At 43.1% G+C, this 26,982-nt stretch overlaps 1 protein-coding gene across 1 annotated transcript in view; it reads left to right on the top strand.

Moving 5' to 3' along the window:
* The window catches only part of PANK1 (pantothenate kinase 1), a 48,963-nt gene that overhangs the window by 7,588 nt on the left and 14,393 nt on the right, over positions 1 to 26,982 (top strand). The window contains exon 2 of the mRNA XM_008156923.3: positions 21,052 to 21,404. Within this exon, the coding sequence (XP_008155145.2) occupies positions 21,052 to 21,404 (353 nt within the window). The remainder of the gene's footprint in view (positions 1 to 21,051; positions 21,405 to 26,982) is intronic.

Here is a 26,982-nt window from a genome sequence, read left to right as displayed (position 1 = left end):
AGCCAACCCTTTCTGCCATGCGAGGTTGCAGCAAAGACAGTAATATAGGAAGTGGGCCCTAATCAGTCACCACATCTGCCAGTACCTGATCTTGGATTCCAGAACTGTGAGAAATAATTTGTTCATAAGCTCCCAGTGTATGGTATTTCTGTTGGAGTAAGACAGGTACTATCGAGATCCTCCTTTATAGGGGAAGAAACGGAGGGAGGGCCCAAGTACTCTGGGTAAAACCATCTAAGTTCAGATTTTGACTCTGTTGGGCCACTGGACCACTTAGGATTCTAGTGGGTTTCAAAGAAGTGTGGACAGTTTCTGGAGTGGAGCCTTCTAGACCTTTGGAGCCATCAGATCCTCATTTTACTCATTATTAACAGTGTGAAATTCTTAACCTCTTAGAAGCTTGCTTTGAATAGAGATAACGGTGCCTTTTTTTTTTTTAAACCTATTTTTATTTTTTAAATATATTTTATACAGAGAGGAAGGGAGAGGGATAAAGAGTTAGAAACATCGATGAGAGAAACATCGATCAGCTACCTCCTGCACACCCCGCACTGGGGATGTGCCCGCAACCAAGGTACATGCCCTTACCGGAATCGAACCTGGGACCCTTCAGTCCGCAGGCCGACGCTCTATCCACTGAGCCAAACTGGCCAGGGATTTTTTTTTTTTTTTAATCAGTTGTGAGGACCAGTTGTAGTAAACATAAATAAAGTGTATAGTGGAATGCCTGGACCCTGGTACGTGCTTAGTAAAATATATTTTACTACTAATACTAGCTACTATTAATAAAGGGCATTTAATATTAATATTAATGCTGTTAGGCACAGAGGCTTTTAAACGTTCTGAAACCTCAGGATTTCTGTGAACCCATCTTGTTCCAACTGAGATCCGTTTGGGGACTGGGTTTCAGGGTATGCTCCAACTTGAGCTGACATCACCCGAATGGAAGCTCCCCTAATTCCCTCTGACATTTCTAGAAGGACACCCGACCTGTGTCACAAGTCTTGACCTCATTGTCACTTTCATAGATTTCCTCATATCAGCTGCTGAGACCCGGTACGGTGTACCCTGCGTGACAGTGATGTTGGCAACATTTTGTTGTTATTGTTTTAAAAAAATATATATTTTTATTGATTTCAGAGAGGAAGGGAGAGAGATAGAAACATCAATGATTCATTGATGGGCTGACTCCTGCACACTCCCTACTGGGGATCGAGCTTGCAACCCGGACATGTGCCCTGACTGAGAATCAAACCATAACCTCCTCGTTCATAGGTCTCACTCAACCACTGGGCCACACAGGCTGGGCTGATGTTGGCGATTTCGTAAGAATGTATAATTTACATTACGGCTAATCTAGTTTCAGGAGAAAGTTCCTTTTTTAAAAAAGAAGTACCTTCCTTTGATCTCTGCTGTTTGTTATCTCAGGCCTTGAGGGAGTCAGATATGCATGCACAAAAGATATGAGCAGGATTAGGAGAGTGGGCACTTCTCCTTTACAAAAGCTGCATGAATTGAACACGGCTTCAGAATTCAGAACTGCTGCATTCAGTTCTAGGAACTTCGTTTTAACCCCCAGCCCAGCAAAGTTTCTTCTGGTAATTGAGGGCGCAGATATTTCTGGGCACCTGTTGCCTTTGAAACCAGCCTGTGAACTTTTTGGTATGCCTGACCTTGACCCTATGCTGAATCTGAGGCCACAGGGACTTTAGATAGCAGCTCAGGACAGTCTGGATCTTCCTGAACCTCTGTGACCTGTGACCAGCCTGGGCAGTGCCGATTACTAGGAACCTCTTGGGGCTTTTGGACAAACAACTCCTGTGTAGCCTGAAGTAGGCTGTCCAGGAGTGAAAGAGGCAGGGACGGACAGTTAAGTTCAAGCTCAGTATGTGTAAGCAGTATGGTGAGACTTATGTCAAAGCACAAGCACTCGGTAAGGGTTAGCTGTTATTATGGGTGACGGTGTTAGATGTCCTTCCTTATATTAAGTCAAAATCTGCCTCCCCATAACTTTTACCCTGTGTTCCTCGACAGTACAGTATAGCATCTGTCTTCTACATGATGCTCATTAGATATTTAAAGACAGACATTTTATCTTGGCTGTTTCTTGGGGTCCTACCCTCTGAAGAAGCAAGACCCAAATCTTCATCTGCCAGACTTGATCACCCATGAGATTCCGAGCAGGTTGTACTGGGTTGCCAGAAAGTATTAAAGCTTTGGACTGGAGGGTGGCTTTGTGGGGTTGTCATAAAGGGATCAGGCAAGTGTTGATCTGGGGTGGCCTTGAACACTGAGATTTAATAATCCCTATGGGTCTCACAGGGACAAACCAGTTTTTTCCCCCTTTGGGCCAGGCACTGTGCTCAACTCTGGATGACACACTCGGTCTCTTGTGGGTCTAAGCTGGAGAGCAGCCTGAGGCCAGTTGCCTGGCTTGATTTCATTCAAACGCTGTGGTAGTTCCATGTCACTATTCTGTGGGTATTTGAGCCAGAGGACTTGAACATAGTTGAGGATGCTTACTGTTAACACTTACCCAACTGCCTATATTTGATGAAAAATATCTAAAGAGATGCTATATATTTAGGGGGAGGAAGATAATATCAGTTTGGCCAAGGAGATAATTGCATCTTACATTTTAAGGAAGGTTCTTACTATGAGGAAGTGGCCCAAATGTGATGTATTCTTTGGGGTGACCACATAATATTTCTTTTATATATATATATTTTATTGATTTTTTTACAAAGAGGAAGAGAGAGGGATAGAGAGTTAGAAACATAGATGGGAGAGAAACATCAATCAGCTGCCTCCTGCACACCCCCTACTGGGGATGTGCCCGCAACCAAGGTACATGCCCTTGACCGGAATCGAACGTGGGACCCTTCAGTCCGCAGGCCGACGCTCTATCCACTGAGCCACACCGGTTAGGGCATGTTTCTAAGGAGTGGTATGGGGTACCACAGGAGTCCCAGCAGTATGCTAGAGTTGACTCCTACAGGCTCTGGGAGCTGGTTGTACGCATTACTTCCCAACTCTGCCTTCAACGTCCTTGTGTTCGTAGCTTGAAAATGGCCATCGTGGGAGTATTTTCACAATGAAAACTGGCAAATGCTGGAAATCAGGCCTTCATTCTCAGAGAGCCAGTTGTTTAACATTTACCGGCACACCACTGACTAGGATTCAGGTCACATGTCACTCAGAGAAAAGTCCCAGAGAGCATCAGTAATGCAAACTGAATTATTAAAGCATTTGAGGCAGAGAATGGGAGGAACAGGTCAGCAGGGCCTCTGCTAAGTAGGACAATGCCAGAAGACAAGCTAGATGAGGGAGCCTTATTCTCAGGAAAGTATTCTACAAATATTTGAGGACCTGCTATGGCATAAGGGTAGACTTTGGAATCACATTGTTATCCGCCCTCCCTTTTTCCCCTCTTAAATTCCTACCTCAAATATAGTTGGGCTCAGTGCTGAATTACCCAATAAGTAGAGCAAGCAGGGGTTAGTGCACCAGCAATGTAGCAGGGGGGCCAAGGAAAGGAGAAGAAAATAATATACTTACATGTCTTCATGTCCTTATGATATAGAAATAGAAATCGATATAGATATAGAGATGTAGATATAGATGTAGATATGCATGCAGTAAAGTATTAACCAAAGGAAAATAATAACTTTGGACTTCTTCATCCTTATTTCATGATTCACTGTTTTCATTTTGAGTGACTTGGATGACTTTGAGTTTCGTGTTCATGACCTAAGGTTTGGGAACACCAACATTTTTTTTTTTTCTTTAATTAGGAGAAAACCTGGCCCCACTGGAGACGGGTACCTTTCTAATGTATTTATTGCTGCAGAAATGGCAGGGTGGAGTTGCCAGAATAGCTTCATTTCCTGGTTCTGGTTAGGGCTGGCAGGTTGAAATTTGTCCTCGCCAAGAGGGAAAGGCGCTTGGAATGTTTGGTTCCATCAACAGAATTTGTGAGGTTAAAAAAAAGGGACTTTTCTCTTTGTACCCATTTGAATTTTATTCCCAAGGTAAACTGCTGCTCCATTTGTCCTCTCACTGTCCTAAAGGAGTATTTGGAAAGTGTCAAGATTTAAAAATAGTCTTTTTATTTAGGAAAATTTCAAAATTATAAAAAACCAGAGTAGAGAGTATAACTAACTGCTAATTACTCATCACTCAGCTTCTATCATGATCAGCTCATGTTCAATCTTATTTTACCTATTACACGGGAACTTTCCCCTCCCAAACTTAGTGATGTTGAAGCAGATCTCAGAGAGCAGATCATTTCAGTGGTAAATGTTTTCACATGTATCTCTCAAAGATAAGATATTTTTCTATTGATTTTCAGAGAGAGTGGAAAGGAAGGTGGGGAGAGAGAAACATCAATGTGAGACCAGGCCAGGTACACGCCTTTGACTGGGATCAAACCGCAACCCTTCTGTGCAGAGGCTGACCCTGTGACAACTGAGCCACATAGGCCAGGGCTAGAACTCTTTTTTTAAAATATATTTTATTGATTTTTTACAGAGAGGAAGGGTGAGGGATAGAGAGTTAGAAACATCGATGAGAGAGAAACATCGATCAGCTGCATCCTGCACACTCCCTACTGGGGATGTGCCTGCAACCGAGGTACATGCCCTTGACCGGAATCGAACCTGGGACCCTTGGGTCCGCAGGCCGACGCTCTATCCACTGAGCCAAACCGGTTAGGGCTTGGGCTAGAACTCTTAAAAAAACCTAACTGTACTCTGTTACTTGCTAAAAAGAAGTGAACAATTGATTATACCTAGTTGAGAGACGATAGTATTTTATGGTGCACAATTAGATAATAAATTCCCGTATCTAACCACAGTACATATTGTTACATTCTGTTTGATAGATAAATGATAATCTGATAATGTGTTGCCTGTGAGGATTCATTTGTTTGCCAGTACCTGTTATTGTTTTTTATGATTAATTTTGAACCATTTTTTTTCCCCCATGGGCTGTGATTAGACACCTTATTCTTAGTGCTAAATAGTAGGTGCTAAAGAAAGGTGCTTTGCCTGGCCAATGTGGCTCAGTGGTTGAGCGTAATCCTATGAACCAGGAGGTCACAGTTTGATTCCCGGTCAGGGCACATGCCCGGGTTGCGGGCTCGATCTCTAGTAGGGGGTGTGCAGGAGGTAGCAGAATGATTCTCTCTCATCATTGATGTTTCAATCTCTCCCTCTCCCTTCCTCTCTCTGAAATCAATTTAAAAAATAGTGCTTTGGTATCACCCCAAATCACTGGACTAGAATGATTAGTATCTCTTCTGTAGTTTCTGGTTTGAGATTGAGAGATTAGGAACAGTATTAAAAGAATTCTACCCCTCCTCTTTCCTCTGAAGTCATGTACAGTATGGAATTTCTAAGGGGCCCAAATAATTTATTTAAAATTTTTCTTTAAAAATATTTTTTTGTCTATTTAAAAGCTGTAATTAAAAAGCATGTGGGAGACCATCTAACTAATGTTTGAGTGGGTTTGTTAACCTCTCTGAGCCTTAGTTTCTTCGTCTGTAAAATGGGTATAATAATAGTGCCTGCCCTCCTCATTTGGGTTATGACAGTGGTCGGCAAACTCATTAGTCAACAGAGCCAAATATCAACAGTACAACGATTGAAATTTCTTTTGAGAGCCAAATTTTTTAAACCTAAACTATATAGGTAGGTACATTGTTATTAACTTAATTAGGGTACTCCTAAGCTGGCCTTTGCTAAAAACTCAAGGGGCCAAAGAGCCACATGTGGCTCGAGAGCCGCAGTTTGCCGACCACTGGGTTATGAGAATTAAGTTAAATGTTGGATGTAAAGCACAGCACCTGGCATATAGTAAGCCCTTAACGTTAGTTGGTACAATGCTGCTGCTGGGTTAACTCATTCTTTATAGACATTGGAATAAGCTGAATTTTTATAAACAGGCCACTTATTGCCAAGTTTGTAGCTCCAAAGTCTTTTAAAAAGTTTTGGCCTGTGCACATATGTCCACACAAAATTGCACAAGCCAGTACACCACTTCAGCCCACGTGTACCAAAGTCGGTTACATTTAGGCCAGGCTTAGGCATATTTGCTTGGCCAACGCTCGCACTCTGGCTTAGGTCAGTTATGCAATAACAAGTAAATGGGTAACCTGTCAAGTCCTGGTGTTCTTAAGATTTTTAACACTTATTACAAGGTGTGGATGCTTTTAGTCTTATTTTTATCTCTATCACACGCAAAGCGAACAGTTGTTCGATATTTTTAGTATCCAGCTTTTTGTGAAACATGTTCAGCGGGTCTTTGCAAGCGACTGAATCAGTTTTGATTCAAGAAATCCCTGCGACCGCAAGGAAAGCTGTTTGACAGCCAGTGAGGACGCGCGCCTCCTCCCTGAAGCAGGCTTTCCCCGCGCTGTGCCACCCACACAGCGAGCAGAAACAAACTGGATGCTGAAGTTCATGAAGCTGCAGCTGTTTTCCAGCCTTTCTGTTCATCAAAACAGCATCGCCCTCACTGACTTTACATTCAGTGTGCTGTTATTTTTGTAAATTAAACCATGCAAATAAGATGCTTTTTATGCCTTTCGTATGTGAGGTCCAGAGTTAAGATGTAATAGAACAAAAAAAGTGCCAATGCTAAAGAGTTTGGAAAAAAATCTCACCTTAATGATATAGAAGGGCACTATGCCCCCAAACTAAATGACACCAGATAAATAATATTTTAAAGTCCATATGTAGACGTTTACGTTTTAATCTCATTTCTCAATGAGATTTTTACATCTGGCGGTGCCTCTGATAAAGATTGTTATAGTGGCCAAAACCGGTTTGGCTCAGTGGATAGAGCGTCGGCCTGCGGACTCAAGGGTCCCAGGTTCGATTCCGGTCAAGGGCATGTGCCTTGGTTGCGGGCACATCCCCAGTAGGGGGTGTGCAAGGGGCAGCTGGTCGATGTTTCTCTCTCATCAATGTTTCTAACTCTCTATCCCTCTCCCTTTCTCTCTGTAAAAAATCAATAAAATGTATATTTAAAAAAAAAAAAGATTGTTACAAGTGAAAAACCAATTTATTACTAATTACAGTGATCATCACTTCTGGCAACTTTTCAGCCATAACCCAGAGGCCAGCTGAGAAGCTGGAAGGAAGTAAACACACTTCTGAACTACCAAATCAGTGCTGCAAAGGCGATAACATTGGAGATACTCGTGCGTTTTATACTTGGAGGACTGCCAGTGCGCTCTCTGAGTCCATGTGGCTCTTACCCAAGTCACACTTCTAACAGGCTTGATTGTTCTGGTTGCTCTGCATGCATTGCAGGTTCGGGACAGACATACTGTACTAAAACTGACCGACAGCAGCAAGAAATGAGCAGTTAGTCCGATAGCAGGACACAGAAAGCTGTAAGAAAGACAAAAGAATACTTACACCGTAGCAGCCTGGGAAGCAGAGGTTTCTGTGGTTTCTGAGGACAACATTAAATGGTAGGCACGCTAACGGATTCTTATATGACCCAGAGTCATCAGTAAGAGCTACAGGTTCTTTTTTAAAGAATGTGGGAAAGTGGATCATACATTTTAGAAAGATTTCCTTCTAAAACTATTATAATTGGGCATTTATATTTTAAGTGTTATAACATGAAGACCAGAGCTGTGCATATGTATAAAATCTGCTTGATTGAGATATAACATTTAAAGTGTACAGTTCAATGTTTTTAGCATGTCGAGTGCAATCATCGGCACAATTTTAATTCACTTATTTTTAGTTTTAATTGACATACAGTGTTATATTAATTTTAGGTGTGCAACATAGTGTTTCAACATTTATATGCCTTACAAAGTGGCCACTACCATAAGTCTAGCAACCATCCGACACTATATATAGTTACTAGAGGCCCGATGCATGAAATTCATGCAAGAGTAGACCTTCCTTCCCCCGGCTGCCGGCACCCACCGGCTTCCCTTTGGCACCCGGGCCCTGGGCTTCTCTCACAGCCCTGACTTCGTGGAAGGTCATCCGGTCTAATTAGCATATTATGCTTTTATTATTATAGAAGATCACCACTCTTCCCTATACTGTACCTTACAACTGTAGAACACTTCGTCACCCCCAGAAAAACTTATGAACAGCCACGTCCCTTTCCCCCCTACAACTTCAAATCCTAGGCAACCGCTACTCTGTCTGTCTCCCTCGGTTGGCCTATTGTGGACATCCCATATAAATGTGATTTTTGTGGTTGGCTCCTTTCACTTAGCTTAGTGAGGGCCATCATGTCTAAATTATATCAGTAATTTGTTCCTATTTATTTCCAAATAACATTTTATTGTACGGTGATACCACATGTTACTTACTCATTCATTTGTTGATGGACCTCCACATTTTGCTGTTATGAGTAATGCTTCCATGGACTTTTCGCATACCAGGTTTTGTGTGGACACGCGTTTTTAGTTCTCCTGGGTATATACCAAAGAGTGGACTTACAGATAATAAACTAACTTATGTTTAACCTCTTGCAGAATTGCCTGACTGTTTTCCAAAGTGACTGTACTATTTTATATTCCCACAAGTGGTCTATGCGGGTTCCACTTTCTCCACATTCTAACCCAACACTTGTTCTTTTCCTTTTTTTTTTTTTTTTTAGATTTTAGCCATCCTAGTGGGTTTGAAGTGGTATCTTATTGTGGTTTAGATGTGTGTTTCCCTAAAAGCTCTTACGTCTCTCCAACACCGACATCCTGTGATTTTAAACGTTCTTTAGGTTTGAATGTCATCTCCAGTTAAATGATGAGATCCTTGAATGGCTAGGAAGTGTCAGGTTTTACTTTGTTTTAGTTACTGTGCTTATGGGGGAACCCTGCACAGAGCTGCCATGGGTAAATGTTAAAGGACTGCTTTAATCAAGTAGTGCCTGGTACTAGGACAATGTGAGTTTCACTCAGTAGAGTTTTCCCTCCTTTCCAGACTGTTCTTGGTTAACAGCAAGTCCTTGCAGCCTAGAATGTAAGTGCCAAGAGGGCAGGTGCATTGCCACCCCCCCAGCTCTGGGCCGCAGTGCCTCACACTGTCTAGGAACAAAATAAAGATCTGTTCAATGAGTCTGTGGATGCATAAGCACGTAGTTGTTCTCAGATTACTTGGCGAGGGTGCTTGTGACCTCTTTATTTCAGTTTGCATTGCAGGTGAGCATTGGGCACATCCCTCCTCCATCCCCACTCAGCTCAACTTCAGAGATTTGCCAGACGTTCACGGTCGAGCTAAGATAAAGGAACAAAGTCTATTTCCAGTAGACCTGTTGTTCTGCCTGGCGGTGCCGACTAGCAGTGCTGTTCTCTCCATAATTAGCCACTCTCTGGTGTTAAGTTGTCAGGAGCATCCCTGAAGTCAATAAGCATGCTCTGGTGGCTTGTCAGGACACAAAGCTAAACCTCTTGGTGATTTAAACTGGGATTTGTTTAAGCAAGTAATGAGCTTACCATCCTGAGCCGCAGGGAGGGGCAGTGGAGGGTTGGAGGAGCCATTCTGGGTAGAAGCTGTGATCAGCTCTGGTGGCTGAAGCAATCTCATTGGAGATAGTCACACGGGTGCACTCAATGCCCCTTGGCATATGTCTGCATAGTGAAATCTATGGAATCTTCTTTAGTCCAGGGACTCTTTATTTCTGCTGAAGAAGGTGGTGTGATTAAGGTCAGGGCCACTGGGAAGGTTGCTAGTCACCTTCCCTTGCCTCTAGACTCTGTAGGACAGGCTGCTGCTTGGTGGGAAATAGGGATGATGACCCTAAGTGTCTGCAATTGCTTTCTTCCCGTCTCCTCTGCCTGAGGACATTACTTTGGCAAGGGAAACACATTTCATCTGCCTTCCGCTTCCCCTCCGTGAGTCCTGGAGCAGAAACATAGAGCTGACTGTCGGGACAATGGGGAGAAGATGAGCTCGCTGGTCACTAGAGTGACACCCCTCTTTCTATTCTGGTTTCTCTCATGAGGGTGGCAGCGAGAGGCCCCAGGACCCTGGGAAAGTGTATTTCACTGAGCTGCTCATGGACTTGAGGAAGAGAACCAAGGAAAAGTATTTTTAACCCCAGGGATTTGACATTTTGGATCCCCTCAGCTCCAGCTCCATCTTGCCCTGCTTCCTCCTGGTCCAGACGCAAGCTAGGAATGCATTTACTGGTGCCACCAGAATGGTGCCCTGCAAGAGCTTTTTATTTTTATTTCTCAAATCTTAACCTTAAAAAACAGAGAAAGTAACATAACTTTTATGTTGATGTTTCTGTCTGTATCAAGACCAACCACATGGTTTGTAAATCAAAGAATGTCTGCCTGCCTGACCTAAATACATGAGTACTGTTCCCAGAGCTAACTTCTTTCTTACTCTTTTTTTTTTTTAATTTGTTGGGGTACATGTTTCAAATGTCCAACTCAATGAAACATCATCTGCACACTCCATTGTGTGCCCATCAACCCAAGCAAAGTCTCTTTCCATCCCCATTTTCCCCATCTTCGCCCACCTCCACCTACCCCCAGCCCTCTTTTCCCTCTGGCTATCACCACACTGTTGTCTGTGTCTGTGTGATGGATGGATGCATATATGGATATATGGATATATATATATATATATATATATATATATATATATCCATATATCCATATATGCATATATATATATATATATATATATCCATATATCCATATATGCATATATATATATATATATATATATATATATATATCTCCTAATCCCTTTACCTTCTTTCCTCCAGGCCCCTAAGTCCCCTCCCTCCCTTCTGACAGCTGTCAGTCTGTTCCATATATTCATGCCTCTGTTTCTACTTTGTCAGCTTATTTTGTTCGTTAGAGTCTACATAGAAGTGAGGGAGCTAACTTCTTTACAGAGGAATGCCCGGTTACCTTTAAAACAGGAGCCACTGGGAGAGAGGAGCGCAATGACAGAATTTAATTAATATGAGGAACATATCTAAAACCACAGCCATGGGGTGTAGTCATGGATGGATAATAGCTGCGTCATCCATTCAAAAGCTGTATTTAAAATTGGAAAATCACCTGCAGTACTCATGTAATAAATTGTCCATAAGTAATTCTATTAGCAAGCAATTAGATGTGTTCAAAGCCCTCATGGGAATAGTAATGTCTACTGGGCCATTACCGTGCCTGGCCCTCTGCTGCCAGCCTGAGTCCCTTCAAGTTACTAGCAAGGACAGCTCATTCAAACTCCGATTTCTCACTTTTAATTTGTGGTCCAGCTGCTTAAAATACTCATTTTGATTCAACTGGAACGGTGGTTTTGAACTTGACCAGTGAGTTACAGAGGCCCCTCATTGAAAACCTTTTCTTCAGTTGGACTGTGTCACAATATGCAGGCGTGGCCGGGACCTTGTATTTTAACAATACTAAGAGTGAAGTTGCGTTAAGGAAATACAACTGGAAACAAACCATAAAGATCCACTTCAAATTGCAAATGCAAAGTAAACTCTGGTATGGTATCCTGTTTGTTCTAACCTGGAGCAAACTGGAACAGGCCAGCTTTCATGGACCCCGGGCACTTTTGCCTTCAGGGACCCCTTCCATAAAAATTAAATAAAAATATTTTACTATTATGTTGGTATAAAGATGAATGCATTGATATGATATAGTACAACATTTTTTTTTTTACCTGAATGTGTTTTTTTTTCTGATTTTAAAAGAAATTAAAATATGTTTGTGCTTGTTAAAAAATACCACAGGTCCTAGGCACTGAGCCCATTGTGCTCACAGGTCGTTGGGGACTGCCTGGTGAAGGTGAGGAAATCCAGACTTCAGACCTGGGGGCTGATGTGATAATATTTCTTGCCTCAGAAGTCCTGAAGGCAGTCCTCACTATTCTTTTTTCTTCTGGAATACGAGAATCTGATCAGCCCTTTGGTTCCCACCCTGAGTGGGTGAGAGGGAGAAGGTGATCAGAGAAGGCTGTGTCAGGGAGAGAAGGGCGTGTGGTCTTTCCCGCAGTGATCCTTTCCTGAAAGCATGTCCTTGTCCCTTTAAGGGTACTTTGAAATGCCACATTTAACATAAGGGTTTTTCCCTGACAATAGTGTACTAGTATGTAGATGGATGAATCAGGCCTCTCCTACCCTAAATTCCTACCTGAGACCTGGTCATGTCAGCTGCCTAACTGGCTGAACAACTCTGCTCTTGGGTGGCAGACTTTTTCTTCCTTCCTTCCTTCCTTCCTTCCTTCCTTCCTTCCTTCCTTCCTTCCTTCCTTCCTTCCTTCCTTCCTTCCTTCCTTCCTTCCTTTCTCCCTCCCTCCCTCCCTCCCTCCCTCCCTCCCTCCCTCCCTCCCTCCCTCCCTCCCTCCCTCCCTCCCTCCCTCCCTCCCTCCCTTCCTTCCTTCCTTCCTTCCTTCCTTCCTTCCTTCCTTCCTTCCTCTCTGTCTCTTTATTTTTTAAGATTTTAAAATTGGCCGAAACCGGTTTGGCTCAGTGGATAGAGCGTCGGCCTGAGGACTGAAAGGTCCCAGGTTCGATTCTGGTCAAGGGCATGTACATTGGTTGCGGGCACATCCCCAGTAGGGGGTGTGCAAGAGGCAGCTGATTGATGTTTCTCTCTCATCGATGTTTCTAACTCTCTATTCCTCTCTCTTCCTCTCTGTAAAAAATCAATAAAATATATATAAAAAAAAGATTTTAAAATTGATTTTTAGAGAGAGAGAGGAAGAAAAGAGAGAGTGAAACATTGATGTGAGAGTGAAACATTGAGCCTCCTGAACATCTCCTACCTGGGCTTGAGCATGCAACCAGGAATCGAACCTGAAACCTTTCAGTGCATGGGACGATGCCCAATCAACTGAGCCACACTGGCCAGGGCCCCCCCTTTTTTAAAGAACAACAACACAACTTTTATGTTGATTGAAAGCCATCTTATGGTATGTACGATGTTTTATGTAGTTGATCCCAGCTTGTTCATACTGACTGAACTCAGTGAGTTGTATCTGGGTTTTCAATTACTGCTGTTGCCTTTGGTTTGTCTTCTTTTAGGATCAAGGTGGGCACTTGAATATAAAATCTTACTTTTAGTTCCTTCTCTGGCACTTTTTTCTTGGATTCTTGGTTTTTCATGATTATCTATCCCTACAATGGGACCAGCAGCCTAAAAACAGCAAGATAAGTCCCCTTACTCCAACATCACATCATCTTCTAATTCCACCTTCTTCTTCCCAGCACCTTGGGGATAAGTCCAGACCTCTCGCCCTGCCCTGCCCTTCCTCGTCATTCTTGATGCTTGTGTCTAAGGGATAGCAGGCTTGATTGGGTAGGGTCTTGCCTGAGAAGGGAAGGAAATGGTGAGATGGGAATGCTAGCATGCTCTTTTCCCTGGGCCCGGCCAGAAATCAGCTATCTGCTCGTTGAAGCCAAGTTAACACACTTTCTTTTTCTTTTGCCTCATTTCAGGGAAATTTTTTTATTAAGAATTCTAAAATAACTGATTATGAAGAGTAAATGTATTGGTTGTAAAAATTTGGAAAGCCAGAAGAGAAAAAAAGTCACCCTAATTCATGATACAGAGATAACGGCTATTAACATTTTGGCCTAAAGTTTCCTGTATTTTCTTTTTAATTTTTATCCAAAATTGTAGTCATATGAAGTGTTCCATTCATTAAGTGTTATTCTGCAAAATGGATAATCATTTATTTAACCTGCCCTTTATTTTGGGGCAATAAATTAGTTTTCTCGTTATTACTAAACCTTTAATGATTTTTTAAAATTTTTATTGATTTCAGAGAGGAAGAGAAAGGGATAGAGAGATAGAAATATCAATGATGAGAATCATTGATTGGCTGCCTCTTGCATGCCCCCTACTGGGGATCAAGCCCACAACCTGCGCGTGTGCCTTTGACCGGAATCAAAACTGGGACCCTCCATCCACTGAGCCAAACTGTCTAGGGCTTTAATGATTTTTTTAAGGTAAATTTTTGAGTGCATGCATAATTATTTACTTAGTGTAAAGTGGAACTAATGTATCAGGGTATAGCAATCTGGAGCTTTTAAATATATATTTTCAAATAGCCCATGAGAAGACTACACGAGTTTACATTGCCATCAGTTAAGTGCTTATATCCTTGTACCCTGGCCAACCCTGGTATTGCCATGTGACTAAAATTCAAACTAAAGAAATCTGGTATGCATTAATTTGAAAGAAACCAAGACTCAAGTTTCTCTGCACTGAGTATTTAATGTTTAGCAGATTGATCTGTGTGCAATAAGTATAGGTTTCCTTACAGTGTTATAGAAACCCTTTTATTGCCAAAACCGGTTTGGCTCAGTGGATGGAGCGTTGGTCTGCGGACTGAGGGGTCCTGGGTTCGGTTCCGGTCAAGGGCATGTGCCTTGGTTGCGGGTGCATCCCCAGTGGGAGGTGTGCGGGAGGCAGCTGATCGAGGTTTCTCTCTCATCGATGTTTCTGGCTCTCTGTCCCTCTCCCTTCCTCTCTGTGAAAAATCAATAAAATATATATTTTTTAAAAAAGAAACCCTTTTATTAAATTTTACATTTACCACTTTTTTCAAGGTCCTTGTGTTACCAGTAAGATGAGGAGGCTTCGGTTCTTGTCTTCTTGAGGGAAAGATTTCAATCAAGAGAGAAAGTGTGAAAAAGCAAACACGAATTTCTTAACTGCATTAAAAATATACTTAGGACAGTGAAACAAGGAAGGGCTTAGCATAGAAGAAGCAACAGGAGAGCCTCGGCTGGGCTGCCTTGGCTCACTGGGAAGTCAGAGAAAAAGGGGTCTTGGAACAGGTTCAGGGGGTTAGCATGGGACGACCTGCCGCTGCCCTTTGCTCCCCTGGTTGCAAGTCTCATGGGATCCCTTAGAGGTCAGGGGATGTTCTCAGTTATAATCAACAAACAACTCAACTCTGACTAGCCTTGCAAAACTGGGGATATTGGCTCATGAAACTGAAGATGGACTCTGTTGATACCTAGTGTGACTGATCTTAGGCAAGTCCTTGATCTTCCTAAGCCTTACTTTTCTTAATCTGTAAACAGGATATTCCAGTTCTTAAAGTTAAATATGAATATACTAGTAGTCCGTTTGCACGAAGATTCGTGCAATAGACCTTCATTCACCTGGCTGCCTGCACCAGTTTTCTGCCGGCACCGGGGACCCAGGCCTTGGCTGTGGCCACCGCCTTCTGCCTTCTTTCAGGGTCCGGGCTTGGCCCTGGGCGGTGGCCTTGGGCTCGGCTGCACCCAGCGTCCCTGCTACCAATCGCAGGAGCCGACCCCCAGTGGTCTCCTGCGATCGGCGCAGGCTCCCCGCTGGCGCCCAAGGCCGGGAAAGCCTCGGGCGGCCTTCCCGGCCTTGGGCTCGGCCGCACCCAGCGTCCCTGCTACCGATTGCAGGAGCCGACCCCCAGTGGTCTCCTGCGATCGGCGCAGGCTCCCTGCTGGCGCCACACCCCAACGTCCCTGTAACGGTTTCCTGGTGGGCGTGGCTTGGTCAGTGGGCGTGGCTTGGGCGTAGCGAAGGTGCGGTCAATTTGCATATTTGTCTATTATAAGGTAAGATTAGCAAAGAATTACACTATACTTTCAACCAAAGTTAGGCTTCGTGAAGGGAAGGAGAACAACAAATTTTTAAAGAAATATAATCCTATTACACACCAGAATCTACGTTAACCAAGTTGGGTTTTTTTGCTTGTCTTTAACTTGTAGCGGTCCTTAGGTGACTCCAGAGTAATTAGCATTTATGTAGCGCAAAAATATCTCCGAAATGCTTTAAAGGTCTTTTTTTCTGTTGGTTACACAATCCTCAGACATCTTCCCCACCTATTAGTTTGCTTGACAAATCTGTTTACAAATAGTGGGAAAAGCAATTCAGTCCTGCTACTCCCTACTCACAAGGAATTATTACGGCAGAAATAAATGACATCTTGGTGGACCCTTGAGAGATCTGTTAAACTGTGACAACAACTGGTTGCTGAGTCACATCTGTGCCCAAAGCACTCGGTGCCTAATTCATATACCGGAAGCAATACTGGTGTTAGGGGCCTTCACCTCACCAGGAGCCCCTCTTAAAGCTTTGTGGCTGGTTGTTCAAGGGGAGGTAGATTTTCTAATGCCAGGCTCCCTTAGCTCTTTAAAATTGTTTCTTTGGTAGGAAACCTTCTCTGTGTGTGTGTGTTTTGTTTTGTTTTTCTTTTTCCTTATTTTTGCTATTTGGAGTTCACTCTGTAACCTTTGAAAATTACTGCAGGAAACCTAAGTGCCCCACAGAGACCATTCTAGTGTTCTGAAAAGGTCTTTAAGAAACAGGCTTTGTATTAAAGCCATCAACTACCAATACACCCTTTTATTATTTTCACCACAATATTTGGAATACAGATTCGTTTCAAGGTTTTAATGACTACCAGATGGCCAGTGTTGGATTGTGTCGAGAGACATTTTTAGACAGAAAAAATGCGGCAGGACCTACATACCTTTTTGTTAGCGCTCAGCTACCACATGTTTATCAGCGACACTGGCAGTCCCTGGGTCTGGTCTGCAGGAGCGCAGGGAGGGTTTCAGGGAAAAGAAAACAGCCAAAGATGCTGATGGAAGATGTATTAGTCTGGATCACTCTGCGGTGATGAATAACCTTCAAATGTCAGTGGCTTAAAACAGCAAAGGTTTGTCTCATTCACAAAGGCTTGTCTATTGAGGGGAGGCTGGGGGCTCCATTCTGGCTCACTATCGCTCCGTTATAAAATGGCCAGGAGTTACAGCCTGACCCCTTGGGCCTGAAGGAAGAGAACCAGAGTATTTGGCCAGCAGCACTAGGGACTACCATAGCTTGTGTTTCTTTCCTTTTTTAATATATATTTTATTGATTTTTTCACAGAGAGGAAGGGAGAGGGATAGAGAGTTAGAAACATCGATGAGAGAGAAACATTGATCAGCTGCCTCCTGCACATACTGGGGATGTGCCCTTGACTGGAATCGAACCTGGGACCCTTCAGTCCGTAGGCCGGCGCTCTATCCACTGAGCCAAACCGGTTAGGGCAGCTTGTGTTTCTGATGGCTAGATATTTGGCCCGCTTTCCCGCCTGCAAGTGAGATATGGTCATCCCCTCCCCAAAGGAAACAACCCTGAAGTCCTTCCCAGTCACAGTGTCTGCACGATGCACAGCAGGCTCTAAATTAGGGGGTGATACAAAGTCATTTTGACATCAACTCGGATCTAGAAACCTCTGAACTAAAAGAGGCAAGTTACCTGCTTTTCACCACCCCCATACATTGCATATTAATGTATAATAGTTGGTTGTCTCATGCACCAAAGGGTTGCCGGCTCGATTCCCAGTCAAGGCATATGCCCTGGTTGCAGGCTCGATCCCCGGTAGGGGACATGCAAGAGGCAGCCGATGGATGTTTCTCTTCCTTCTTCCTTCTCCTTTCCTCTCTCTCTCTCTCTCTCTAAAAGTCAATAAAATATTTTTTAGAAAAGGAAATAGGCTTCTTAACCATTTCACTGTGCTTTATTTCCATATGCCCAGCGCTCTGTTCTTGGCATCATACTTATATTCACTGTGCCTTTGTGTTGTGCTCCCAGCCTTTCTTTATTGACTTGGTCAACGATACTTTGAACCTGTCAGTCTCTGGTGGGAAAGCCACACCTCTAGTGTCTTTCCCCCTGAGCTATTCTAATTGAAAGAATTAAATAAGCCATACCCTTAACTGCGTGTTTAGTTGGGGACATCTTAACTCTTTCAGAGTGCTAAGAGTAAGTGTGATAGTCATTTCCTTTCTCCCAACCTCACCCCAAAGCTAAGTGCTAAGTGAGCTCTCTCAGTTTTATTGAGGTTTTCTCAGTTTTATCATTTACATGTTGGGGAAGAGAAGTAGCTGCTTTTTTCCCAGCCTTATAAGTCTGACTTGATGGATTCTGTTCCCTTTCCTTTTTGTTTGTAAACCAGTTGGTTACTTTTTGAGCCCATCTCTCACTCTTCTCTTTGGTTACCCCTTTTAAAATTCAGCCAACAGGCCCTGTCTGGTGTAGCTCAGTTGCTTGGAGCGTCATCCCTTGCACCAAAAGGTGGTGGGTTCGATTCTTGGTCAGGGCACATACCCAGGTGGCAGGTTTGATCTCACGTTGGGGTGTGTGCAGGAGGCAACCAATTGATGTTTCTCTCTCCTTCTCTCTCCTTCTCTCTGAAATCAATAAAACAAAAATTAAAGCTGAACGATATTCTAAAAACAAAGAAAGCTCAGCCAACAGTAGCCAATAGTCACCAACACTTGCTACTGATATTTGCCCTTGAACCCCTTACACGAGGTCTCCTAATTATTTAGGTATACACCTGCTTTCCAAGTTCTCATACATGATAGTTTTACCAAATGCTTTGCCAGCCTCCAGAATTTGTTTCCTCACTCCCTGATACCTGCCTCTAGGCCAGTGTCACACTTTTTGTGGCTGTTGAGTAGCAGTCAGAATAGGCCAGGCTCTGTTGCAGTAACAGACAATTCCCATATCTCCGTGGTTTAAAGAACAAACGTTTATTTCGTGCTCATGCTGTCATTGAGGATTGTCTGCATCCTCACTCCAGGACCTACGCTGACAGATCAGCCACTACCTGGAATACTTCCCGTTGCTATGGGAAAGTTCTAGAGCAGTGGTTCTCAACCTTTTTAATGCCGCAACCCTTTAATACAGTTCCTCATGTTGTGGTGACCCTCAACCATAAAATTATTTTCGTTGCTACTTCATAACTGTAATTTTGCTACTGTTATAAATCGTAATGTAAATATCTGTGTTTTCCAATGGTCTTAGGTAACCCACAGGTTGAGAACCGCTGCTGTAGAGCCTAAGACCATCGGAAAACACAGATATTTACATTACTATTCGTTAACAGTAGCAAAATTACAGTTATGAAGTAGCAACGAAAATAATTTTATGGTTGGGGGTCACCACCACATGAGGAACTGTGTTAAAGGGTCGCGGCATTAAAAAGGTTGAGAACCACTGCTCTAGAGGGTCTCATGCCTAGCCTGGGAGCCATGACCTACTCTTCAGTTCTCGCTTTTAAAGCAGGTTTCCTTCAGCATTGTTTTTGGGCTGTATTCATGTTGAAACCTATACATCTAGTTGATTTAACTACTTATCTATAGCACCTGGTTTTATGAGCATCAAGTTTCTACTTTGGACACACCTCACTGTGGTAGAAACCATTTGAATGAGTAGATCAGTCCACTTGTTGCTTAAGTCTTCTTGGGCAGTTTGAACCTCATCTCCTTCTGAACATTCTTGATGAATATTCTAGAAATTTTTGAAAATGACATCTGGTGTAAGACGGAGGAGTGAAGGATGAAGGCAAACATTCTGTATCTGGAACCACCATCACTTCTGGCAGAGATGAAACAGATTCTTATCGGTAGTTCAGCTGAATTTATCTAAACATCTGGGTATCCTGGATTAACAAGCTAGTGAATCATAATGGTAGCTGTGTTGGGACGTTCTTCCTTCCCCTTCTTTTCTTCCTCTTCTGCAGCTTGTGTAGGGGAAGCGGCAATTTAGGGAGACCTTGATGTCAGGAAGGTAAATAAAACTACATTTGAAATATGACAGTGCATTATAAAAGCATTAAAGTACGAACACAAAAACATCCAGTTTTTCATGAAGGTAAACTAATACAGTATTCCAATTCTGTTCCCTTTTGCCTGAACCAAAATTATTTGCCTGAATTTTCAAAACTGGACACACTTTTTCCTACTGTTTTGTTGAGTTGCCCACAAAAGCTTTGAAATGGCTGAAAAATGAGCTGGAGGCGAAGCAGGAAGGCAAAACCAGGACTCTAAGTAGCATAAAGTTTAGGTGCCCCTGTTGCGTTTTGAAAAGTGAGACTGTGCAGTTGCCTGTCCCACCCAAACCAAAGGCCATGTAGCGATTCTTCATCCCGGAGGCCTGGCGACAGGCGTGGCTGGGTGACGATGGGTTTCTGGTGCAGAACCAGATTACTTTCTGGGTTTCACACTGCTGTTCTGTCCATTCTGTCCTGAGATGGCCCCTAATTATCCTTAACACTGAATTCTTTTTTCTTTCTTTCTTTCTTTTTTTTTTTTTTTTGCTTCTGTATCTGCTGACAGTTCTAAGTGTAGAATTTTCTCCATCCCCTCCCCAATCTCTGGCCTCCACCCAAACAACCTGCTCATCCTGCTACCCCCTAAAAATAGTAACAACATTTCTGTGGTCTCATATAATCACAAACATAGGGGTCTTCCTTCCGTCTCTGCTCCTTCCCCCGCTCTCACACTCACCTCTTTATCTTTTCAAACCAGGTAGGATAAATACATACATACATACATACATTATACTTTTTGAATCTTTTGTTTTCTCTAACAGAAAGGAAGAAAGAAATGAGACGTAGCGGGAGCTGTTACCCTTAGAATCCCACCACCGTAGGGGTCATCATATTTGCCCATCACCTTTGATATTCCACATTTTCTCCCCTTCTGCTTCCTATTTATTTAAAGCAGTGGAGTCATGCCTCATGAAGTCAGTTCATGAAGGCAAAAAGGAAATGCTGTAAAAAATGATCAGAGGATTCGAGATCAATATACCATCTATTGGTACACCTAGCACAGCTGGTTTTTCCTCTGGCATCAGAAGAGGCCATTTTTCTTTGGCTAAAGTTTTGATAAAATAGTTAGCATTTGGGAGCCATGATATATGCAAAATACGTATTTTTTAAGTCTTGGAACTGCACCCATCTTGGTGAGATTCTTGAGCCCTGAGCAGCACATGAGTATTGAGACTGGCTTAGGGAACTGCAGATCCTGTTTCTCAACTCAGAGTCAATCCCGATGCAGACTCTGAGTGGAGTATGGGCAGAATCCTGGGCACCATTTAAATTGTGAATTTCTCTTTGCCTGTCTTTTCTTTTGGTGCATATATTTGAAATCAAGTAAATGGAATGTTAAATGCACATATAGATGTGGCACCATAGCATTCCATTACTGAAGATTAAAAAAATCAATTATTTATTTGCATGCATAGAATTCAGTGGCACTGTCTTTCTGTCCTAGCATTCCCATGGTTTGGCATGGATATCGGTGGAACCCTGGTTAAATTGGTCTACTTTGAGCCGAAGGATATTACAGCTGAAGAGGAACAAGAGGAAGTGGAGAACCTGAAGAGCATCAGGAAGTATTTGACCTCCAACGTTGCTTATGGGAAAACCGGGATCCGAGATGTCCACCTGGAATTAAAAAACTTGACCATGTGTGGACGCAAAGGGAACCTGCACTTCATCCGCTTCCCCAGCTGTGCCATGCACATGTTCATTCAGATGGGCAGCGAAAAGAACTTCTCCAGCCTTCATACCACTCTCTGTGCCACGGGAGGCGGGGCTTTCAAGTTCGAAGAGGACTTCAGAATGGTAAGTGGGTTTGTCCTGGTTAAAACATCTGAACCACCTCTTAAGAGAAAGAAAGAAAATCTCTGATATGTTCATAATCATGGCATCTCATACCGAAGGACTAGACTACTACTAACTAGCCTTGGGATTTTGAACAAGTTCACTTCACCTCTCTGTGCCTCAGTTTCCTCATCTACTGAATAATTACTACCTATAGGGTTGTTACATGGAGGATTAGATGAGGTAATATGTACCTGGCACTTCATTAATGCTCAAAAATATTTGTTGCCATTCTCAACTTTTGTTATAATTAGTGCTGCACAGTATGCTAAAGACAATATGATATAAAACTCCCTTTAGAGTTTTCCTCAGACACTACACAATTTCTTGAAAAGCATAATCACTGAGTCAGTTTTATAGGTATGTAGACTGAGGCCCACAGGAAAGGTTTTCTTGAAATCTTACTAAAAATTATTACTTCTGTCTACCCATTTGCACTGTCCTTTTGTTTTATGAATGTCATTCAAAAGTTTTGCTCACAAACAAAAAATTGAAATCTTTGATAGGTGAGTTCCTTTATTAATGAGCATGATGGAGGAGGTGCTACATAATAAGAATAGTGTCGTATCCTGACTGGAGGTACATTCCAACTCTGTGTTGCTCATTTAGATTTGACAAATTTAGCTCAGTGGAAGATATGAATAAATGACATGGAGTCCAAATGTTGTCTTTATTTAGCAATCCCTTAACACCTAAATGTTCCCATTTTCCCATCTCTACAGTCAAGGTAATCTTTGTACTGTCCAGACTCATCTCACAGGGAATAAAGTGAGAAGAAAATAAAAGAATAGGTGGAGAAAATAAAGGAAATGAGATTAACAGAAGTGATGGAACATAGGAGAAGGAAGGGTTGGGAGATTTTGGAATTAGTCCTGCCAGAAAGTTGAAAATACAGTGAGGGTAAGATGTAAAATAGAGTGAGGTAAGCCTCGAGTACAGATCACTGGCATTTTGTCATGGAAGTAGTGTACATGTGCTGCTGAGGCAAGCACTGTCGTGGAACTAATGTAATCCTGTCTTGTCATAAAGTCTGTCATTAATGAATACATTAATGAGGCAATGCATTACTCCTGGTATTAAGCCATAATGAAAACTGCATTTGTATTGTCAAAGAGACCATCATTTATCTCATTGATTGTTCTAAATAGTGTCTGGGAGAGCTGGCAATGGAGTCCTACCACCTTATCCTGAGACTGATTATCTTCAGGTTTTGGCTTTTTTCTTTTGTGTCCCCTTTCCCTACCCAGCAGCAGAATTAAGAGTTTCTAGGAGTGCCCCCTTGATGAGAGGTGGGGCATCACCAAAATTCTGATTCAGGCGAAAGGAACGCTGACCCAACCCTATTGCTGTCAGCTCACCAGTTCGCTCACTATTTGTCCTTCTTCCCTGGAGAGCCCGAAATGAACCAAGGTGACTTGGAGCATTTATGCAACGTCCATCAATGCCTCCATCCCTCCTCTGGGGTAATGTGTGTTCTAGGAGGAAGTTACTCAATGGACGTTGGCCGTGAGCAAGTGCGTTTCTCAAGATTCTGAACTGGGAAAGGTCATAACTTATTACAACCAAGGTGAAGCCTCTGTTTCTGCAGGCAAGCTGTTGGAGCCTGAGAAGTAGACCAGGGCAGGGAGCAGGGCTATGTGCCAGCCATGTGCCACTTAACGACGGGAAATGTTCTGAGAAACTTTTTTTTTAAATATATTTTATTGATTTTTTTACAGAGAGGAAGAGAGAGGGATAGAAAGTTAGAAACATCGATGAGAGAGAAACATCAATCAGCTGCCTCCTGCACACCCGTACTGGGGATGTGCCCACAACCAATGTACATGCCCTTGACCGGAATCGAACCTGGGACCCTTGAGTTCGCAGGCCGATGCTCTATCCACTGAGCCAAACCGGTTTCGGTAGAAACTTCATTGTTAGGCAAACATCATAGAACACACTTACACAAATCTACAGGATATAGCCTACCACTATACTGTATAATAACCTATCGCTCCTAGGCTACAAGCCTGTACAATCACAAGATGTGGTAAGCACCAGATGCATGAGGCTGCTGCTGGCATAACATGGCATACTGTTTTACAGCGAACTTATTGTTTGTTTATTTATTGAATTTTTAAATCTTGATTGTTTAAAGTATTGCATAAGTCTCCTTTTTCCCCCCCATTGACCTCTTGTTTGGGGTTCTCTCCACTTCCTGGACTTGTAAGTCTATTTCTTTCACCAGGTAGGGGAAGTTTTCTGTCATATTTCTTCAAATAGGTTTTCAGTATCTTGCTCTCTCTCTCTTCTTCTGGCACCCCCATAATTCGAATGTTGGTACGCTTGAGGTTGTCCCAGAGGCTCCTTACACTATCTTCATATTTTTGCTTTTCCGGTTGGGTGTTTTTTGCTTCTTTGTATTTCAAATCTTTGATTCTTGGGATCCTCTAGTCTGCTGTTGGATCTCTGTATATTATTCTTTATTTCAGTCAGTGTATGCTTAATTTCTGATTGGTCCTTTTTCATATTCTTGATGGTCTCACTAAATTTCTCAGAGGTTTCTAGCAGGTTCTTGAGTAACCTTGTAACTGTGGTTTTGAACTCTATATCCAGTAGTTTGTTGTCCTCCATTTCTTTCATTTGTGACCTGTTTCTTTGTCTCCGCATTTTGCCTGCTTCCCTGTGTTGATAGTGGCTTTGTGTGCTAGGTTTCCTATAGGGCCCAGTGGCTCAGCCTCCCCAATTACCTGAGGTGGACACCCTTGGTGCACCCCTTTGTGGGCTGTGTGCAGTCTTGTTGTAGTTAAGCTTTGATTGCTGTTGGTATCACTGGGAGGAATTGATCTCCAGGCCAATTGGCTGTGAGGACCAGCAGTGAATGCAATGGGAGAACCTCTGTGCTGGAGACACCCTTATGGGGCAGGACTTGCTTCAGTGGGGCTTTGGTGCTCACTGAGTCTGCCCCTTGAGTATGTCTCTTATGGATGTGAAGAGTTGTAATCTGGTATGGTCTCACACTGACCACTGGGTACACTGGCTCTTGGATCTCCAAGGAGGTGCAAAGTCAGCCACTGCCTGAGGCCACCCAGCAGGAGCTACAGAGATATCTGCAGATTCCTCCTCTTTGTTTGGGGTTTGGAAGTGCCCAGATGTGGCCCAGCTGTGAAGCAATGCAGGCTGCCGCTGCAGGGCCCTAGGCCTTCCCTTGGAAGCCCCGGAGCTGCAGTTTGTCAGGCCTTAGGTCGCAAAAGGACAGTCCATTCATATGCAAAAGCCGCTGCGCACAGCTTGGGTGGGGCTGCAAATTGGGTGGGGCAGAGTCTCAGGGAATCACCAGGGCGGAGCAAACAGCAATGACTGCCAGTCAGTCCTGCCCCGGACAGGTGCCCTGGTCACTGTGTTCCGCTGCCCATGCAGGAATAATGATCGCTGCAAGCACCACTGAGAGAAAGCCGCCCTCGCGTTCTGGCTCAACGCCAGACAGTCCAGTTTCTCCCCATATGAGTCTGGGTCCCCAGAGTCTCACCCGGAACTGGAGATCAGAGCAATCGGGAGCTTGTGTCTCCCTCCCAATTGAAAAAAACAACAGCGCACTCAGTTGCCAGCCCATTTCGCGCATGCCTCTGCACCTCTGCACTTCTGCACCTCCTCCCAGTCTCAATGCGCTTTTTTCTTTCCTTCTAGTTGTAGAACTTCCACTCAACCAGCTTTCCTGTGGTTCTGGATGATATTTGTTTTGTCTTTTGGTTGGAGTTTTGATATGGTTGTGAGAGGCAGCAAGTACGGGTGTTTACCTATGCCGCCATCTTGGTTGTCTCCCTAACAGGTTTTTCTTTTTCCCTAACATAGTTTCAGGATGTCCAGCTGGACAGACTGTGTCTCTGTCCATGTTTGTGATGTTACCTCTGGACATGGCTATCGATATTGTTGACAGACCTCTGATTAATTTTTAAGCAGCTTAACCTATGATCCCAAGACTGACTGATGTAATTTCTACTTTTCCGTTTGGGTGATCCAGGAAGTGATAACTTTCCTTTTTCAATTTAACAAATGTTTACTGAGTGTTCATTATGGCCAGGCCTTTGATCATGGTGCTCAGGGGCATCCACTGAACCAGAAAACAAACCAGAATGTGACCGATGCTCTGAGCGTGAAAGAGGAGGCTGAGGAATCCAGGACTGAGAGAGTAGCATTTGCACTGCTATGTCTCACTGTAGTCTTAGGTCTCCAGATGGATTTTTAAAAAAATAAATATTTATATTGATTTCAGAGAGGAAGGGGGAGGGAGAGAGAGAGAAACATCAACGATGAGAGAGAATCACTGATCAGCTGCCTCCTGCATGCCCCCTACTGGGGACCGAGTCCACAACCTGGGCATGTGACCTTGACCAGAATTGAACCAAGGACTCGGCAGTCCGTAGGCCAGTGCTCTATCCACTGAGTCAATCCAGCTAGGGCTCCAGACGGGTTTATACTTACAGCATTACCCCCTTAAAATGTATATAATTGTGTACATCTCACACAAAAGTTTCACTTCGGAAAAAAGAAAATGTTTGGACCATTTATGAGATAGATTTAATTTATGGCCGGGTATCACTTAGAATGATTGTTGGGGTGTATCACCTTGTCAGTAACCTGTTCCAACTAATTCCGTTCTGCAGCAACAGCTTCAGTGGGTTTTGTTGATTGGGAAGTTCAGATGAGTAACACAAAGTCAAACGTTTTCTTCTAGCTGTTAACTTTTGTAATGAAGATGATGCCCTTTTTGGCAAAATAGCTTAGTACTTTTATAGGTTGTTTCCAGAACCCAGAAGCAGTACCCATTAGGAATGAAGATGAGAAAAGACAGCAAATCTGTGGGAGATATTTGCAAGTTGTATCACGTAGGGAAAGTTAGTAACTTCTATGAGCCTTAACCATAGAATAAAGATAATAGTACCTAGTTATAGGGTTTTGTGAGAATTAAATGATCTAGTACAGGTGATTGGCATGCAGTAAATAATAAATACCAGTTATTGTTTTCTTAAATAGATTTTTAAAAACATTTAAGTTAGACTGTATAAATTAGCTTCATTAATTGGTTCAGTTTCAGGTTGGTGATTGCTAGATTTCTTTTTGGTCATGGAAAATTATCATCAACACAGACCTCAGGACCAGTAATAATACCCTTCTCAAAGATCATGAGTTAAACTTTTGAGGATGCAAAGTGGCCACTTGCTCCTGGCCAACTCATTCCCCTCTACCTTTCCCCCCTCTGTTCCTAGGAGAAGAGGAGTGTTTGTCTCATAGGAGCATGAAAGGACACTGAGGCTGCACCAGCTATTAATATAAGAGCCAACATTTGTTGAGTCCCTTGTACATGCCAAGCCCTGTGCAAGCATTTTTCATATATTATTATCATGTAATCTTCACAACAACTCTTACGCATTGGGTGTTACTATCCTCATTTTACAGATGAGAAAATGCGGCTTCGGAAGTTAAGTATTAGAGCCAGAATTCAAAGCCAGGTCTGCCTAACTGCAAAGCCAGGCCTGGGAAAATGGGAACGGGACTTTGT

This window comes from Eptesicus fuscus, chromosome 17 (assembly GCF_027574615.1).
Source record: "Eptesicus fuscus isolate TK198812 chromosome 17, DD_ASM_mEF_20220401, whole genome shotgun sequence".
Taxonomy (NCBI): Eukaryota; Metazoa; Chordata; class Mammalia; order Chiroptera; family Vespertilionidae; genus Eptesicus; species Eptesicus fuscus.
The sequence above is the reverse complement of the archived record's forward strand: the minus strand, read 5'-3'. Positions and strand labels throughout refer to the sequence as shown.